Here is an 18,682-nt window from a genome sequence, read left to right as displayed (position 1 = left end):
TGATGGCGCGCTTCCAGGCCCTCGCCGCGCCGCACACCGCTCGCAACCTCGAGCTATGTGGCATACTCGCTGGCATCCTGGTAAGTGGTGACTTACTACTGTTAACTTATGATATCCTAGTAGATGTAGACACTTTTCCTTTTAAAGTTCTTTTTTAAATTCATTTTTTACGTTATTATTATTACTTTCAAGTCGGTGTCAGTCAAGGTAGATTCATTACTTAAGCGTTACTACACGTTAAATTGTCAATTGTTATGGTAAAAATGTGGGAAAGACCTATGTAGAAATATCACTCCACACCTCGGCTGACATCGACATCAAAGTAATAATAATTGTACAATATAGACATAACACCTACTACATTAAGGGAGGTTTAAAAAGGTTTAAAAATTCAAGGAATTCTTTCGATACTTTTTAGTGTATTGTTTGAACTTCCAATTATTTCTGGTCTACAAGCTTAAAAAAATTCAAATATTTCTCAGCATACTTTTTATCTTGACTTTGTATTTTTTTATATCCATTAGGAACGCGATCAGTTGAAGATAACTCACGTGATAGTGCCGAAGCAGACTGGCACCGCGGACTCGTGCAGCACCAACAATGAAGAGGAGATATTCCATTACCAGGATCAGCATAACTTGATTACACTCGGTTGGATACATGTAAGTATTTTATCCCCGTTTTTTCAAAGGAAATGAGAGAGATGGAAATATATTTACAAGTGTTTGGATAAACCCATAATAGAAGTATTGTTTCGTATTCCAGACACATCCAACACAAACAGCGTTCCTGTCGTCAGTGGACCTACATACGCAGTGTTCCTACCAGCTTATGATGCCCGAGGCAATTGCTATCGTCTGCGCACCCAAATATAACGAGTATGTATACATTTTTATAAAAAACGAGCTTCCCTGTGGCTTCATGCGCATATAATTATAAAAACTTTATTTTAGTTGTTAAAATTTGTCAATTTTAAATGTCAAATTCAAGTTACCATGGCAACCTGGCTTCCTTGATGTTGTCAGCTGGTAGTTTATATTCCTTTTCCCACAAGACAGTTTTTTTTTTTAATTCATATACCCCTAAATTTAAAAGCGTGACAATATATTATTTTATTTACAAGAAAAAAAATATATGAAATAATTACTCGAAATTATGCTGTGATTTCTGACATCCTACGCCACGAGGTAATGTGTTTACGCTTTATTATATTAGTATAGAGTATAGATAAAATGATTTTTGTGTTTTTGTATTGAACAATAAAATTATGTTTGTATTCTATTCCAGAATCGGTTATTTCGCTCTAACACCGGATTATGGGATGCAGTTCATAGCGAATTGTAGACAGAGCGGTTTCCATCCTCATCCAAATGACCCGCCTTTATTCTATGTGAGTGTTGTTACCTTTTAAGCTGATTTGATCCATTTTCTCATAATTTTAAGGTTTCTTTTCGGTTGCTTTTTCAGGATGTGACGCACATACGTCTTGATAACAACGCTTCAGTAGAAATGATAGATCTTCGGAGGTGAACATCCAAATTAGTATTGTCTTGCATTTATATCCAGTCAATGTTCAGCTTTAGGTTATATGTTCAATCTATTAGTCACTACCAATGTCATGTTCTCCTAGTACTTGCTCAGATATAAAGTTATTTATTTATGTTATGTATGAAAAAAATGTTTTTTTTTTCGCTATGTGATTTAAAAGATACTCAGAATAGATGAATCTTGAATTGTAAAGTAATCAAAACTTAATAATAAAATGTATCGAAAATGCTTTTATATGTTAAATACACGATTGGAAGGAAAACGCCTTTTAGTGTTTTGAAATTCAAAGCGGCAATTGTGATTATATACGTAAATGACAAGCTTGTGATATACTAGTATTAGTTAATTCTTTTTAACAAAGAAAGCAGAATAAAAATTTGTTGCAATATGACATAAGCAGGAACAATAATGTTTGTGTAAACCAAATAATTATAATTGTCGATCAGTACTTTTGTATAATGAAGTAATCGTATTTTAAAAGCAAAGTTATTGTTCAATATTACATAGAAATGTTTGTCGCATTTAGTCGTTAATATTTATTTTACATCAATATAACTTAGTATTTATATTTTTTTACATTTTATGAGGGAAAAAATCTTGTTTACTTACCCATTGAGGTGCTGTGCCATTGCAAAATAAAATTACCAAATTTGCATTTATTACTTAAGAAACGAAGATGTAATAATTGTGATTTTTTGTAAAGATTTGAACAAATATATAGTCATCTCTTTCACTCACTTTAAACAAACAGAGACAGCATTTATTTGTACAGTACAGATAGTAAAAAAGTTATGCTTTCAAACATTTAATAACAGTATTACTTGAAATCGAATATTTGCTATGTCGTTATATTTTTTTTGTGTTTAACATTAAAATGAGTTTTTAATATATTTGTTTTAAATTATTATCAATTTAAGATGTGTTATTGTTGCAAAATGTAACAATTTTTTTTCGTTTAAATGCACAATTATTTTGTTGGTTTTTTCTGACATTTTGTATTTTTGATTGTGTTTTAGGGAATAGATTGCAATATTATTTTTAAATAGTGTGACTAGGAATATAGAAACCTTTGCCATATTGCGGAAAATGGATTTTTTTTTTCATGATAAAAGCGATTGAAGCGCCCTCTGCTAGGATTTTTATATTCTTGGTTAAACCATTGCAAAATGTTTTCATAAAAGCCTCTGCAGCTGTCATATGAAAATTCATTAAACAATTACCTTTTTCATGCACTGTATATTATGTGATTTATGGACCAATGTAAATAAAACATTTATAACCGCATAGAGTTTATTTTTTATTGCACAATAATTGATATGTTTGTGAAATAAGCCATCTGTGTACGACAAAAACCTCTAAGTGAGAATACATTTGAGAGGTACAACAGCATATGACTGAGTTAAGTCAGTTTTTAAATAGAACATACCAAATTGTAATAAATATATTATTATTTGGTATGCTAAGTTTAAAAAAATAGACTAAGGCGTTGCTTTTATATCTTTCTTTTCCCTTATAATTATAATCTAAAGCGAAAATTACTATAACAAAAAACTTCAATCATACATTTCTATGACTTAGCATACATTTATATATTTAAAACATATTAGACAGTGATAAATAGAATTTGTCATTGATTTTTGACAGTTGCATATAACCTATTTTTTGCAAAAGAATAAAAGAACGAGAAGGTGTGATACAACGGCCTAAACATATGTAAGTGATTTTTCAATTACTACTTTTATAATTAACTACAATTTTACTACTACAATGCTACATTTTTTTACAAACTACAGTTTTAAGGCACTTTGTGCATGATGCTCATCATTTATATACTTACAATTTTATCCTATATGTTAAATGACACTACTAAAATTAAATAACAGATAAACTATTATAATTAATTTCTTTAATTTTAGTATCAACTTTGATAAAATTTTATAAGACTTTTAAAAATTGTATTGCTTTTTTCATAACTATTCTTAAATGCATACTTAAAATTACACTACACGCGATAGCAATGCTACAATAAATTTAATAAAAAACATTAATAAACTGTTTTTCTATTAGTTAATTCAATTTTAAAAATACAAAGTGCAAATTCTTACTACAATCAAAACTACGTGGAGTAAGTTATTTAAAAACATTGTACACAGGCACTCGTTCATTTATAATTGTTCGTAATTATTATAATTATTTAACTAATGACATACATTTAAAACTATACTAATATTAAATAGAGTTTGCGTTAGATAATTTAGCTTCGAAACTTATTTTTTAAGCATTATAAAGCTTTCTTAGAGTAACATAAACTTAAGGTAATATAATATATTCTACATAAATGGGAAGAGTATGAATACGACAGAAAGATATGCGGAATGCGGATCGCTAATAGCTAATAATTTGATAAATAATTTTGCTAGTAATTTATTGCAGGAGCTACAAAAGAAGTCTCGTTTCATTACAGCTTAGAATTTTATTAACTTATCTTAATTATAATCTAGATATTAAATATTATTTCAAATAACATTAATTGTTTTCCATAATTGCGTTACTACAATTTATTGGTTTCTAACAAAGAGTGAAAAGAAGCAGACTATACTACTTTTTAAAATGATTTTTTGTTATCTATATTTTTTCGCGGTCGTTTAATTTCAAAATGTCAATATTCGTGCATTTATAATCTATGACAATAATCGATTTTCGAATTTCACTTTTTATTAACCTTTTTAATAAAAGTAATAAATAATCTAGAAAAATGGCAGTTTTCACCGTTTTTAAGAATAATTACAAGGTAAGTCATGTATTAACATATATGAATAACTAGAAAATGTTTTGTTGTACATAGTTTCTTTTCTACCAAATGACCTAAAACATCAAAATAGAAAGAATTAGGCAAGAAAACAGGGTAGATATTTCTGTGTTGGTGGCAGAGCTGGTCATTTTCCTAGCTTTAGAAGGTGGCTCGATGTGTATGGTCTTGTTCATCATCCAGTAATACACGTCGGTGAGGCCCTGGTCGTTAAGTTCTGGGCCAACCGTCTTACGAATGCGTTCGTTGTACATGTTCAACCAGTTTATCTGTTAAAATGTTTTGTCTGAATTAAAAGTATCAGAAATAGTATATATTACAATTTCTTTGATGAAATAAAATTTACCTCATATTCAGTTAACAAGTTTCTATCAATTAGTTTGGGTTCGAACGGTAATAGCGTCGCTTCGTGGAAGCCCAAGTATCCATTAGATTTGGCAACTACTTCCAACACGTTCCCAAGCCTTATACCGAACTTTCTTGGCTCGTACCATGCTGGTTCTAAAATACAAGGTGAATAATAAGTAAATAGGGATATACTTCTATGGTAGTAACTAGTTAATTTAACTTACCGCTTGTAACAAAATATCCTTCTCTAAACGTGTGCAAATTTGTGTCTTGTCTGTAGTCGATTACAACGGGATCTGAAACAAAAAACGTAACTAAAGAACAGGTTAAGTTCCACATTAGTATATTTTAAGGTCATGGATTCTTCATATTTCTCCAGTACTGACATAATAGAATTAGGTAAACTTCTTACAAATACAAGAGAGTATACCTTCGCGTCTATTCAGCGCTGCTCCGACACCGTGTCCAGTTATCGAGGGATAATCCTGCTTGGCAACCCATAGCGGAGCCCTGGCGACTGGATCCGCGTGGGCGGCGGGCAACGTGCTCGGCATCTGCAGGGTGCTAAGTGCAGCCAGCGAACGCAGCGTAGTGGTATATGCTCGACGCTCCTCCCGTGAAGGCACGCCGTAGTGAACTGTGCGGGTTACCACTGTAGTCCCCTCTGTAACCGAGGAAGCACAAAGGTTTCAGACACCGTAAGCTTACTGTGTTCTATTTTAAATCTTGTTTCAATTAAAAGTCTCTTACCATCATACTGCCCTCCTGACTGTATGACCATCGTGGAGTTGAGCAGCACTCGCCTGCTTGTAGTATTAATGGCGTAGTATTCAGGTTCTGCGGCGCTGGCACCAAAAGCGACCCGTGTACGCATCGCTAGACCTACATAGCCCGCCTGTGTTGCTCGTGTCACATCTACTTTCATTGCCACTGATAGCTCGTTTAGACCTGCCTTGCCCTGTATTATAAAAAAATATAATACAGTAATCTGATTTAAGGTTATAGCCTCCCTTGTAATTTACTCGCCGACTAGGTTCGAGTTCACGAATGCGCTATTCTTTATACCTCGAGACTCTAAAGACTATTAAGACTGCCTGTAAGTTAATTAAATACCAAATTTTATGACATTCCATTTTTTAAGGAAAAATAAAATTAAGCCGAGAATCTTACAAACAACAAATATTACCTTTTGCAAACTTAGGTGAGGGTAAATGTGTTGCATTTTATTTACTAACCATACTCTCAATGTAACTCAAAACCGTGCACATCGCGACAGCATCTCGTAAATGCGCCTTCTTCATTCCTTTGATCTCAGCTTGGTTCTTCTGTGCTTTGAAATAGATAATGGGAGAAGACTGGAAGAGTCTCTTTGACTGCGGGACGCTCTGCGCGATTGCGGCAGATGCCCCTCTTTGGAACGTGTCTCCAGTCGGAATGAGAATCTTGGTCTCAGTCGCTCGTCGGAGGTCGGAGTAAATTGTAGTGTATTCATTAACCCTGGGAGATATATAGAATATGATAGAATGCCTGATACAGGTGAAGGGTGTACGTTAGCGGTAAATAAAGTTAATAGTTACCGTGTACAATTATTAGAAGACGTATAACAATTGTAGACCGCCAAGGCCTCTCGGACCGGCATGGACAGTTTTCCCGGGGGCGCGTACACGCGGACCTCTTTCATACTGACGACGACGAATGCCTTGAGAAGCGGGGCGTAGGGCAAGTCGCGGCCGCGCACGTTCAACAACCACGCCACCTCGTCCAGGGCTGTCACCACCATCGCATCCGCGCTCAGCTCGCGGAGCTCGTGTCGTACTGCCGACACTTTGTCGCGCCAGGACATCCCTAAACAATTTCAGAGAAAGTAGTAATATATATATATATAGGTATAGAAAATGATTATTATTATTATTACATCCAAACTCACCAGTGTACTCCAGGTGATGTAGATTAGCAACAATCCTTGAGAAGTCGGGTCGGCGCAGCATAGGGTTGGGCTCGTCAGCCCACAGCTGGTCGAGCAGTGTGGGCGTGTGGATCAACTGCATTCCTTCGCGCTGCAGGCTGCTTGACAGGGCTTGCCACTCGGTGACAGACGTCAGCCGCGCGTCCGCTCCCACGCGACCATTGCGACCCGGACGCTCCTGTGCCAGATGCTTTAGAATTACCCCTCATAATGTTTTTTAAGGATACTAGTATCAATATTAAAAATTAAGGTGTCATAGTTCTGTGGTATTTCTGGCCATACCGCTATCCACTCTGCAATATTGGGCTGGCTGGGGTCGTTTTCGTCGATGACGAGCCAGGCGCAGGAGACGACAGCGCGAGCGCGGCGCACATCGCTTCCAGACACCCAGAGGGCTGCACCGCCCTCGCTGACAGCTGCTGTGCCTGCGCCCGCCCACCCGCTGATGTACTGCAAGCGACGCTCCTCGGGAGCTGGTTCCTCACTCTGTATAGAAAGTGTTACATGGAGGATAATATCTATATTCCATAGCCATAGTTCTAACACATGTGTTTATTATTATTTGCTCACCAAATGCTCATCACTGTAAAAGATCAGGAAAGCATCAAAGAATGCGTTCATCTGTGTGTAACTGATGTTTTTCATCGCGCTGCGCAGTCTGCCGAGCGGGTTGGCGGGGTCGGTGGCGTCGGCGCAAATAGCCTGCGTCGCAGTCGGCAGCTCCTGCACGATGGTGAGGGGGTCCGGCAACCGGGAGACCAGCGCCGGCATGGCGGTACTTGTGGTGCTCGTCGTCGGTGTCGGCTGCTGAGGGTTACGAACTCCATCGCAACCTGCAGTGAGTAAATATCATGGTCACTGAAAGCTTTTTTTTCTTACTTAGGGACAGGTTTTACATTTGTTGTAATAATTTGTTGTACATCTTTCTTTACAGTGTAAATATTTGTTAGCTTTAATAGTTGGAACTATGTATTTTTGTGAGATATTGATGACTTCTGGAATACCTACCCAAAAAAACTTAAAACGTCAAAGTTATAATTGCAACCTATGGACTTAAATCTTTTAATAGTATAAATACATAAGTACATAACAGAAATCAATGCTTCTAGTATTTCCCGCTACGCGCTCTATTGTATGTATCCCTTTGTAAGTTAGCTTTAAGTTGCGACGTCGCCCTTAGCAACCGAGAGAGATGTAAGCTTTCTGCATCTCGCTCAAAGTACACACGGCTCGTAAAAGTTCATCTGACGGTGAAAGCGGCTAGCGACAGCAACGTTGGCGGCGCGGGAATGTACCAGGATGCCATATCCAACACGAAGGTTAAACTTGAAAGAGCTTCCAGAAAGCTCGTGCGTGCGACAAGGACAGTCAAAACACGCACCCTACCTTTTTCAACACTTTCCCTTATTCCTGTTATAAAGGGGCGGTACCAGTTCACGTTGTAAGTGTTACGTTTGTGTTAGTGAAGTTAAAACGACGATTAATGATATTTGTAAAGGATGGGAATAGCATTCAGAAATAAATAAATGTAAAAAATAAAGAAAAAACGATACTTTGGCAAAGTAATCTGTGATTGTCCAATCCGCGACGCGGGAGGTACCCAAGGGATGCGGTATGAAATATTGGACTGACGTCAACAACTAACAGGACCTTATAAGTCGACAGGAGATGATTTTTATTCTCATTTTAGATTCCTCTGCTTACTAATTATTAAAAACAATAAGGATGTAATTGACAAGAATTTACATTAAAAGTAAATACAAGCAACGAAATAATCTTGTATTTGGCTGTAACATATAAAAGGCCACACAATAAAATATTTAACTAGTGACGAACGTTAAAACGTCTCCTTGACTGACATGGGCATCTTTAAAGAAGAGGACCTCGAAAGGAAAACCTTTGTGATTAATTTTTGTTTATAAGACACAACTTTCAATAACAAACTGAAACTTAACCAATCTTAAGTCGCAAAAAGGAGAAATATTTCTTAAGGACCGCCCCGTTATCCCTTAGGATTTCTGTAGGCATTCCCAAAGGGACAAAATATCCTGCGATTTACCAGGGCAACATAATAATGTAAGAGGTTGGCGTGACGCGTCGTCCTGCGCAAGGATAAGACACTCAAGGATAACCAGGCAACGACCGGAGAGTGCAACGGCCGCTCACTTGCACTGCAGCCGGCGATAAAATGCAGTCGCATGTTCACTTACAAATAACACAGTGAATTAATAAAATCAGTTGCTCAAACGTGCAAAAATGTTAGTGTCAAAAATGTAAAAAAAAAAATAGCCAAAAGGTAGAAATTAGAAAAAAATATTTTATGGATTTTGGGAATATTTGATATTTAATTTTACTACGAATTTGTGACTATAACTTACTCGTAATACAAAAAATGTATAATTTCGGTTTCAAAATAACTCAATATAAGAACCCCATTTGCGAGCTAAAGCTGATACTACAGTCTATAACATAACGGAACCTGAAACAAATTAATTTTAATTTACGCGAACTGATGTCAACTCAAATCTTTTTCCAACATTTCGTCCTGGCTAAAAATAATAACTTTTATTATTAACAGCGCCATCTATCTCACATTCGAAAAAAAAACAGCTATTTAAAGATTGCGATCGAGATAAGCTTCTTGTGTTGTTTTAAACAGAAAAAGTAGGTTTCTGTAGGAATCTGAACTTAGTTTATCTATCTTTAGACCTAGAATTCTAGGTTTTACTCATTATAGTAAGATTATTGATATCAAAGAATCCAAGTGTACATTTTACCACAACGTTATTCCTATTCGAACCTACAACCGTGATCACAATGAACTTCTAAACTAAATAAAAAAAGTGAAACATGAAACAATGGATTGCTCCCTTTTTCTACCAGGAAGATATAAATCGAGTGGAGATCGTTTTTCGAAAGCAAACAATAGTTGTCGAAAGGACGTCGTCAGACATGGCCGCGGTTGACCACTCCCGAGAATATTTTCTGACCAATGAGATACTCTCAGGATGAATCGTTGTAAACCGGGATGGCTGCTTTTGGTATAAAAAAATTCTGACCGTGTTTTAGTTAGTATCTGTAAAACGAAATTAAGATGAAGTTTCCCGGATACGAAGCGCACATGACGTCACATTTTACCAAGGCTGCATAACATAGGAAGAGGTCTTCCTAAGCTCCGTGCCCGGGAAGGGAGGCATTGCCTTGTAGTACTACGTATCCTGTAGCAATAGTTTTTTCGGTTTAGATTATTTAAAATATCCTAAGGATGTGTGAGAGTCCTGTAAATTCCTGTATTGTAATATTCCAGACCAAATTATTGTTTTTTAGTGTTCTTTGTCTATGTTATTTGCATTTTGCATGTTTTGTTGCTTTGGTATATTTTATTAAATTGTAATCGGGCCAATGATCTATGCTGGCCGGCTAGATTCAATGCGAATTACTAGGAGCGCTCAAATCATAGATAATTCAATTCGCATACTTAGTGTTAGACAAACAGGAAATTTAAATACCTTTCTTTAATTTGATAAAACAATAATAACTATATCTATTGATGATATTTAATTGAAGAATTGCAAATATATCTCACATGTTCAATCTAAAAGGAATAAGTAAATGTTTCTTTGATCTTTATGATATGCAGCCGCGTGTGAATATAGTCTCTAAGCCATGAAGGAAAGGTGGAGGCACTTTTATACCTATCCTTGTCGTACAACAGGAAATGCATTTGAAAGTAAGTAAACGCAGAACGAAGCAAAGTAGTGTTGTTTCGTAAAACGGTAAAGTACACGTTAAAGTACGAACGCATCTCTTTAATTTCGCTGGTGCTCTGGTGCAGTAGACACTTTTGACGCATGTCACTGCGTCATGGGGGCGTGTGCACGCTGATTTTGCCTCTTATTATTTACAATTTTGTTTTATTTTTATAACTCTTTGTTTTAAATAACACAGAATACAACATTCACGCGACGTTTATTACCAAACAAAATAAAACGTCCTTTTTAAAATGATTTTTTTTCATTATATGTTGAAAATTTTTAATCACCAAAGGTAATTTTTAATTAAAATGACTTATTTCAGAAAAAAGATTTGAATCTCTGATTACTTAAACTTAATTACTACAACCCTATACTGAACACTTTGCTAACTAACAAAACTGGCTAAATCATTTCTAAAGCAGGAATAAGCACTTACGCGCATGTTATACCTTCACATGTGTGCCTTACAAATACGGTTCAAAGGGTTGAACATGTGAGTTACATGTACCAGGGTTACAAAGATGTTAAGGAGTCCCTGTGTCACACACGACACGCGTGTGAGTGCTCCCCGGACGTAGGGGCTGCGGCTGGAACATGGGTGTGTTTGTGCGTGACAAGGATCGCGAGGAAGAAATATTTGGCATTCCCGTCTCAAATGAAGCATACAAACGCGATTGAAATGGGAGCTATTCTAAGCAGTAGTTAATGAAATAAGTAAATATTTTCTTTATTCTAAACATAGAATAGAGAAAAATTACCTATATTTATAAACCAAGAGGTTTGTAAATATAAGTAGTTTTTTTATTTACTGTATGTTACTAGTGCCATCTTACTTCTTACTAATATTATAAACGCGAAAGTTCAGATGGGTGGATGGATGGATAGATGTTTGTTAGAGTTTGTAGCCTTAACGGTTGAACAGATCTCGATGAAATTTGGCATAGACGTAGATGATAGTCTGGAAGAACACATAGGCTAACTACTTTTGTTTTTTTTTTTTAATTTCACGCGGACGAAGTCGCTAGCGAACGCTAGTACAGGAAAAAACGACTGTCATTTTCATTACACTGCATATGATATATTGAAACAGGAACATTTATATGCGATTTCATTTAAATTTAAATGAAAGTGTATGTCTTTTATTGGTTTTAAGTTATATTTGTGAGATTTGAAGATTTTTAGAATACAACACACGTGTCAATCACTATTTATATGTATATAGTTTCAACTATTTTATCTATTTAACTGGTTTTCCAAAAGAATGAGGTTTCTCTACTTTATTAGGACTTTTTTAGAATCTAAGAATTTTTTATAACCGCGTTCATTAATTTTTACATTAGGTTACATATTTATTTTAAGGTTATTAAAATAACTATATTTTAATTATTTATAGGCACTGTGAAGAATTTAAGAAAACAAACGAACACATTCCATTCGACTTCTTTTGGTGTATGTCCTCCTGGTAGCGGAGATTCAAGTGAGGCCATCTTTGTCGAAATGATTGTCGACGCCATTTTGTTTGTTGAATCGGTGCCATGAAGAATAATTTGAGGTAAATACTTCTTTACCCTCAATGTTTCTACAAATCTTAGTAGAATTTTCTTATAAATAATTACGTAGTTCCCTAAAAAATATTTCTGTGTAAGTTAAAATGTCTCGGTAAGTTAGAAAGTTTTTATTACAGAAGTGAAGTGTTGTTGAAACTCTGAGCACAGTGGTTTCGACATTTTTATTCCTTTTGTTGCATTGCAATGTTTCTGCAATCGATTGATCACAGTAGAAATTCAAAGCGCTCCGTGAACGATCAAGCTTTCTTTAAATAATTACGTTTTTGTCCATGTTTGAATTTTTTATCAGTCGAATAGCATCTGTAACCCATAGCTTCTAAAATAGGAAATTGGAAATGAGTTCGTTTTTTTAAAACTGTCGTCGGAATGGCGAAATCAAAAAAATAAATAACATAGACAAAATGTCATAGATCAGTGTTTAGAGAGATGACATCGTAAGTTACATTTTTATAAAAAAATTCCAAAACCACTCACTCACCGCGGGGCACGCCAAGGGAAAGGGACTGTTCCTTACAAAAAGCAAAGCCCTTTCGATTTCCTTGCTAGCTATGTTCTCCTGGTACACAAAGTCATTGGGAGTGACATGTCCATTATTCCTCAACCTTTTTTTATTTTTAACACTTCCAAATTAACTCCACTTTAATACGTGCCTATTTATTATCAGATAATTATTGCTAAGTAAACAGAACATAGCTGATGAATTATTTCTATTGTTACCAGTTACTAGCCATTTTATTGGTAGTGTGAAAAGTAACTTACCACACCATACCACAATACTTTTTACAATCACTTTCATTTTTGTTTATTGTAAAAAAAAATCATTATTAGTACAACATTAGGAGCCCTTTAAATTATTTATAATAAAATACTCCGTACCAGGGGAACAGAAAGTGTGTGGAGATAATAAGGGCCGAGAGAAGGGCCCGTCACAAATTCAAGGTTTGCTTACGCAATGGGCGTGGTTTCTTCGTCCAATCGCGAGAGAGCGTCTTACGCAAGAAGCTACGCACTCGGGGCGCGGGCCCTTCTGCTTATAGTCTACAGATATTGTGCGTGCTGTTCGCTTCTTTACACGCGAATACTATCGCTGTAGGTATTTACTAATACTTTGGACCTTTGCTTTAGTACTTACAGCCTATTTAATTTTTTTTAAACATATATATAGGTTGATTAAACAATTTTAACAAAATCAACGGATTTTGACGGACATTTAAAACGTTAATATATTCTCTATTTAAGATTCCATGTTCCCAGAAAATAAATAAAATAGCTCTCTGTTCGATGGACTACCAAAAACAATGCCGAAAAGATAAACTATAAAGCTTCTATTGGAAAATGAATCCGTCGCATACAGAATGAGATCATTGCCAAACATAGACATTTTATACACCTGAAAATGTTGCTCTTCCCTTTTAGTCCTAGTCAGGGCAAAGTTCCTACGCGATAATAACTTAACGAGACGTCGCTCTATCAGTTATGCCGTCCTGGTACAGACGTCGGTTACGTTACCGGAACGTGGTATGACATAATTTTCTTCATTGCGTTCATTGTTCCTTTGCAGTTGTTTTCTTTCGTCTTTATCTTTTGTATTATCTGATCAATACAAACGCTTCTACTTACACAAAAGTATAATTTTTACATCTATTATAACGTTTATTTGCATTAAGACGTTGTTTATAACAAATAATTGGCATATAAACGCTTATCGATGAATTAGGGAGGGACTGCGTAGGGTGGGTAGGGCAGGGCCGTATTGGAAATGTATCGGCGATTGCTGATAATGTCGAACCGTTCGGAAAATACCAAGGCAACATAGATGCGAGATGGTGCCGTGAACAGAAATCGATGAGAGAGAACCCACGAATTCGATTAGGTATAGATATAATGTTATGTATAGTCAGGGGAGCGATAGCGCTCACTGGATGTTACCGCCCACGTTTATTATTTCGCAATTCGCAAATTAACGATGGTCAGAAGTATACACACACTATAAATGGAAAACGATATGTATACCTTTTACATATTTATTTTCTTGTTATTTTTAACTTTGGTACTTATAATAAAAAAAAATATTAATACGTGCAAGACGTGTAGAATAAATATTTGACAATTGATAAACGATCTATCACTTCAAATAAGATCTCCTCCCCCGAGTCGAAAAATTATAATGATATGCGTAATTAGATGGAAGAAGTATTAGGATAACATACTCGGCAAGAGGAAACATAAGGGCAGACCCTTGAGAGGGGAGGTTATTCTGGGCGGTTATCTTATTTTATTATCACCACACGCTGGGCAGGGATATGCGCTGCCCGACTGCGCGTTGTTCTCATCCTGAAAGTTTACAGTCTGGCGTGATCAGGACTTCATAATTGTGTAGTGGTTAACTCGCTGCATCATTCATTCTTCCCTGAAGTAGGCGGGGAATGTGGTTGGTGTGGGTGGTTACTATGGCGACATCGTTGCCCACTGATACCAGAGCATAATAAACAAGAAGATATAATTTTAGACCAAGTCGTCATAAACCCTTTGTACTCTTAGTCCTACTAAATTAGACTATGATTTGTCCGACCGCGACGTCGTCATTGTCTTGAATAAAATTCATTCAATCGAAAAATGCACTATTTCATACTGAATTTTTTATTGCAACTATACAGATACTTTTCAGCTATTCTGGAGTAATGAAATCGTAACAATGCCAGAGTTGGATTTTTTAGGAGTTCCATGTTTTTCAGCTCTGGTACTGTTAAGCAAAATTAATATTTCAATATATTTTATGAACAAACGACGTTGGACTAATAGGACTAAATGCCCCATAGAGTCCTTCTTGTTTTTCTTTCGTGTAAATTAATATGAATAATGTACACTGAGGGACAGCTTTCTTTATTTTGAACTTTTTATTTCGTGATTTTGAATCTTTTAAAAGAGTGGTCGGTTGCGTTGCCAAGTGGTCGTCGCGACGGGCCTGTGGTGCGCGGCCACGCTACCAGGCGTGCAGCCCGCCGAGGCGGTGAGCGATGCAAAGTGCATTCACCGCCCCGCCTGCTGTCGCCGCTTCTGTGTGCATTTCACAAACACAACTGCATTCGTACGGTTCAGTGCACTTAGCGGACGGACGCTTGCAACATTGAGAATTGTTTATTTTATAACCAAATGGGAGTGTATAAATGTTTGTTATAACTGGTCATAATGAAATATTATTTTTTTGGGTTGATCTATAATTTAACAACTTTATATTTAGTCTACTGTATAAGATCACTATTTTTTTTTGTTTTGGACCATTGTTGTTGTTAGGATCTAAACAAAAGTGAATAATATTATATAAAAAAGGCGGATTTGATCCCCGATGCATCCATCCCGGGCATCCACTGCACCAATGAAATTAACTCTCGGACGGGCGACATCTATTGACATGCTTGAGCAACAACTTCATGTTCATAGATGTCGCTAGTGATAAGTTTTTTTTAAAAAAGAACGAATTATACAGCCCTTAAGGGTAAAGTTAATATGAAACTTAATATGCACAATAATTCTGAAAGAAATATCTACTTAATATAAGATTTGTATACGTCTATGTAAAAGCTTTCACCAAAATTCACTGGAAATGTTAAAAAAGCCTAAAATTTCGTACGGAATAAAAAGAAATTGTGGACCATTTATTGTAGCCGTCCATCTTGCGGTAATAAAGACAATGACCATCATTTGTCACCGGCCGGGGTCCGCACGCAACCTGCGGCCCCTTCACATTTAACTCCGTCACAACCCTCGCCCAATTTCCCTTCACGTCACTCAGATATGATGCGACTTATTGTTTTGTTTCCGAATTTGTACATTAATTTATATCTAATTACTTTAATGACGTACTTTAATGACATGTTACGATTTTAATGTTCATACGACATCACGTTACAAGAGATAATAAAACGAATGAAACGGGTTAGTGGGGCGAGTCACCCGAGCGGGACGGGACTACGGGCGCGCCGAGGCCTTTACAAAGCGTCACTTCGACGATATGATCCCCTGGTAGATATTTATTTTTATGGGCTAGGGATAAATGTCAGGGGAGTGCCGGCGGGCGGCGCCTTACGGGCGTGCGTTTACGATTCGCCTTCGCGAAATGAACCTATTTTGTACGTAACACTGCTATTATTATTTATATAACTATCTATTATGTTATTTTATCATTTCTGTTAAATTAGTTCGTAATTTCGTAAGCTAAAATACAATAATACCAACGAGTGTCATAAATTCTTTGCCTCGGAATTGAAAACATTGTTAAGAAGCATAGTTCAGTAGACCAAAATTATAAGATAAACTTTTCTTTTACCACCTATGGAATTTTGTGTAACCTTCTATGATATTATGTTCTCCTAATACATACGGAATATCAAGCATCCCATATTTCTCACGCTGGATCGTGGGAATTGTTAGTGTTGTCTTTTTCTAGCTCCCGGCGCATTCCAATCTGTCTCTTTTTAATCCCTTGATTATATTGAACAGCGCTGCAAGGCAAGGTGTTTTCTACATCGATGTTTTATTTTAATATGCCGCTGAGAATTTGTTTAATTATTTGATATACATAATATATACAGTTATGATAACGAGTAGCCAGAGTTATGGAGAAAGAGAAAAAAATTGACGTTTTGTCTATTTTTTTTATTATTTGCCATTTTTTTTTCACGCAGTCCATCAATAACCTTATTTTTTATTTAACTGTAGATTGTTTAGATGAAGCAATTATACCTTTTTAAACTCCTATCAAAGGGCAGTGATCTCAGGGATCCATCTTATTATAATGTAGGCCATTATACTTTGTGCATTTTTTATTAAATTAACATGTAAATGTTATAATGTATTGCGTTAAAACTGAAAATAAGGTGTCCATGCTACCATTAGCGTAGGATGTCATGAAATTGAGCTGATCGATTACGTTTAAACAAAACCGCGACCGGAAGTGGCGCCTCGCGTTGCTCGCCCTTGCTTTTGGGTCATATCCGGGGAACATTCTACCCGCATCCGAGTAGATAAAAAGTAAAATGTATTTCTTAAAAATTCGATTACTGCCTTTAGACTTGTTTGTCATTAAAAGGTGCTAATAATAATAAAATAATAAACTTAATATCTCCGTGTTTTCATAATCCTTTTGGAAGAAATTTTATTAGTTTCGAATATGAGTAATGTGTACCAAACGTATTGATAAGTCAAATAAAGGTATTTGCTATAGCGCGTATCTCAGTGTTACTGAGAATCAAACTGGGTCGTTATCATACTACACCATACCATACCACGACATTTAAAGGTTAGCTCGGCCGAAACGTATATTACATACTTAACAATATGTCGAAGACACAAATTGTGGAAATAAAATTTTCTACTACCTTTCGTTCGCGACTGCGTGCGCGTGAAATTAAATAAAACAAAAGAAAGTAGACTATGTGTTCTTCGAGACTATGCTCTACATTTATGTCAAATTTCATCGAGATCCGTTCAGCAGTCTACAATCTTTGACATCCAACCATCTAAAACTTTACATTCATAATATTCGTATTAGTAAGATAAGATTCCAGCCAGTAGCTTATTTTTTGTTATGTAAGCCTGTGTTTTGGTAAGATACTTGGAAAAAAAATTATGGGCGTAAGTTATATATTGTGGTTCGTGTAATAAGAACATTAAATTATGCACTTGTCTGTTCGGTTGTAAAACTTCCAAATGGCGTCCTTATCGCGGATTGAATGTATGGAAAATGCAGGAACATAACATTTTCTTAATTTTTTTAGAATTAGAACTTGGAATTATTAAAACCTCGGCTGAAAATGTGTCGTGGGTTCGAATCCACTATTATAGTAATACTGAGTTGTTGAAGTTTCCATTTAATTTATCATTAATTAACTAGTGATTCGTTAATGTAAGGTTGACCTAAGTTGTAAGAGAATAAAACTTCAGTCAAACAAATTTCACGAAGTTATCGAACTAAAAATACTAACGAATGTGGTAATGTAGCTGGGAAACTGGCGTGAATAATCTAAATCTTAAAACTTAGAAACAACTACGAATGGAATGTGTAAGGAAACATTAGAACAGTACTAAGTATTAGAGCTGCCAGCGCCCTGGGCGAGATTTTGGCAGTGCCTAATTTTTATTTAACTCTATCTAGCTTTTCTTGCTAGTGGGATGAACAGGTTGGTGAGATGAACTGTAGCATCCCTTTCAGTACCCTGGGCGGTTGCCCAAGCGCGCTATATTATAACCCCAGCTTAGGGGTCAAAGTAGCAAACTTTGTAATCTTTTTAATTATTGTTAAATGTAGATGAAAATAGCTTACCTGTTAAAATAGCTGCGACTGCGATTAAATGCACCGCTACTATCAACTCCATTGTTTCTTTTGTGAAGTTCCACTGGTTTTTAAATAATGTTTTACTTTCGACGGTCAATTCGTTATCTTAAAAGACAAAAGGTTATCGCTTCTGACATTACTTCATGGATTTGCAAATATTATGCGTTTTGTATGGAAGTAATAGATTGGTATTTTAAAAAGTATCAGAATGAAGTCATAGTGGATTTCTTAGTAAATTCGCTTCGAAGGTTGTGAAAGAAGTGGATTCACAAGCCGCGGTCGTCACTGTCTGACGGGGTTTCATCCTGGCGTAGCTCGCCATGCGCCCCTTTAACCCCACCACCCTTGGGAGCG

General features: G+C 36.0%; 2 protein-coding genes and 1 long non-coding RNA gene across 5 annotated transcripts in view; 2 read left to right on the top strand and 1 right to left on the bottom strand.

The window, feature by feature from the left end:
- LOC106103502 (STAM-binding protein) overlaps positions 1-2,437 on the top strand; it is a 4,678-nt gene extending 2,241 nt beyond the window's left edge. The window contains exons 4-8 of the mRNA XM_013283281.1: positions 3-80; positions 525-662; positions 766-878; positions 1,288-1,390; positions 1,468-2,437. Of these exons, the coding sequence (XP_013138735.1) occupies positions 3-80; positions 525-662; positions 766-878; positions 1,288-1,390; positions 1,468-1,530 (495 nt within the window). The 3' untranslated portion in view covers positions 1,531-2,437. The remainder of the gene's footprint in view (positions 1-2; positions 81-524; positions 663-765; positions 879-1,287; positions 1,391-1,467) is intronic.
- Positions 2,438-4,347: 1,910 nt separating this feature from the next.
- On the bottom strand, positions 4,348-18,676 carry LOC106103805 (xaa-Pro aminopeptidase 1). Of its 2 annotated transcripts, none has more exons than XM_013283691.1 (11): positions 18,317-18,676; positions 7,242-7,504; positions 6,954-7,157; positions 6,633-6,849; positions 6,283-6,550; positions 5,941-6,202; positions 5,456-5,663; positions 5,136-5,369; positions 4,930-5,001; positions 4,704-4,858; positions 4,348-4,626 (listed from the first exon to the last, which is right to left on the bottom strand). In XM_013283691.1, exons 1-11 carry the CDS (start codon positions 18,366-18,368, stop codon positions 4,414-4,416), a joined length of 2,148 nt encoding a protein of 715 aa, XP_013139145.1. In that variant the 5' UTR covers positions 18,369-18,676; the 3' UTR covers positions 4,348-4,413. The 2 variants fall into 2 exon arrangements, with proteins under 2 accessions (XP_013139145.1, XP_013139146.1); XM_013283692.1 differs by lacking the exon at positions 18,317-18,676 and adding an exon at positions 7,758-8,936.
- LOC106103806 lies at positions 7,421-15,447 on the top strand. Of its 2 annotated transcripts, none has more exons than XR_001225637.1 (3): positions 7,421-7,509; positions 11,820-11,978; positions 14,923-15,447. It is a non-coding gene; the product is annotated as an uncharacterized LOC106103806 (long non-coding RNA). The 2 variants fall into 2 exon arrangements; XR_001225638.1 differs by lacking the exon at positions 14,923-15,447 and adding an exon at positions 12,111-14,911.
- Positions 18,677-18,682: the final 6 nt, after the last annotated feature.

Source organism: Papilio polytes, unplaced genomic scaffold (genome assembly GCF_000836215.1).
Source record: "Papilio polytes unplaced genomic scaffold, Ppol_1.0 DF823731.1, whole genome shotgun sequence".
NCBI classification, from domain to species: Eukaryota; Metazoa; Arthropoda; class Insecta; order Lepidoptera; family Papilionidae; genus Papilio; species Papilio polytes.
This window is presented reverse-complemented; position numbering and strand designations above follow the sequence as displayed.

Bases quoted from the DNA above. Each gene is read 5' to 3' on its own strand.
- LOC106103805 (XM_013283691.1), bottom strand. From the start codon at position 18,368: ATGGAGTTGATAGTAGCGGTGCATTTAATCGCAGTCGCAGCTATTTTA. The intron at 6,850-6,953 runs GTATGGCCAGAA...CATCTGGCACAG, and splicing joins ATATTGCAGAGTGGATAGCG to GAGCGTCCGGGTCGCAATGG. The intron at 4,627-4,703 runs GTAAATTTTATT...ACATTTTAACAG, and splicing joins ACTTGTTAACTGAATATGAG to ATAAACTGGTTGAACATGTA.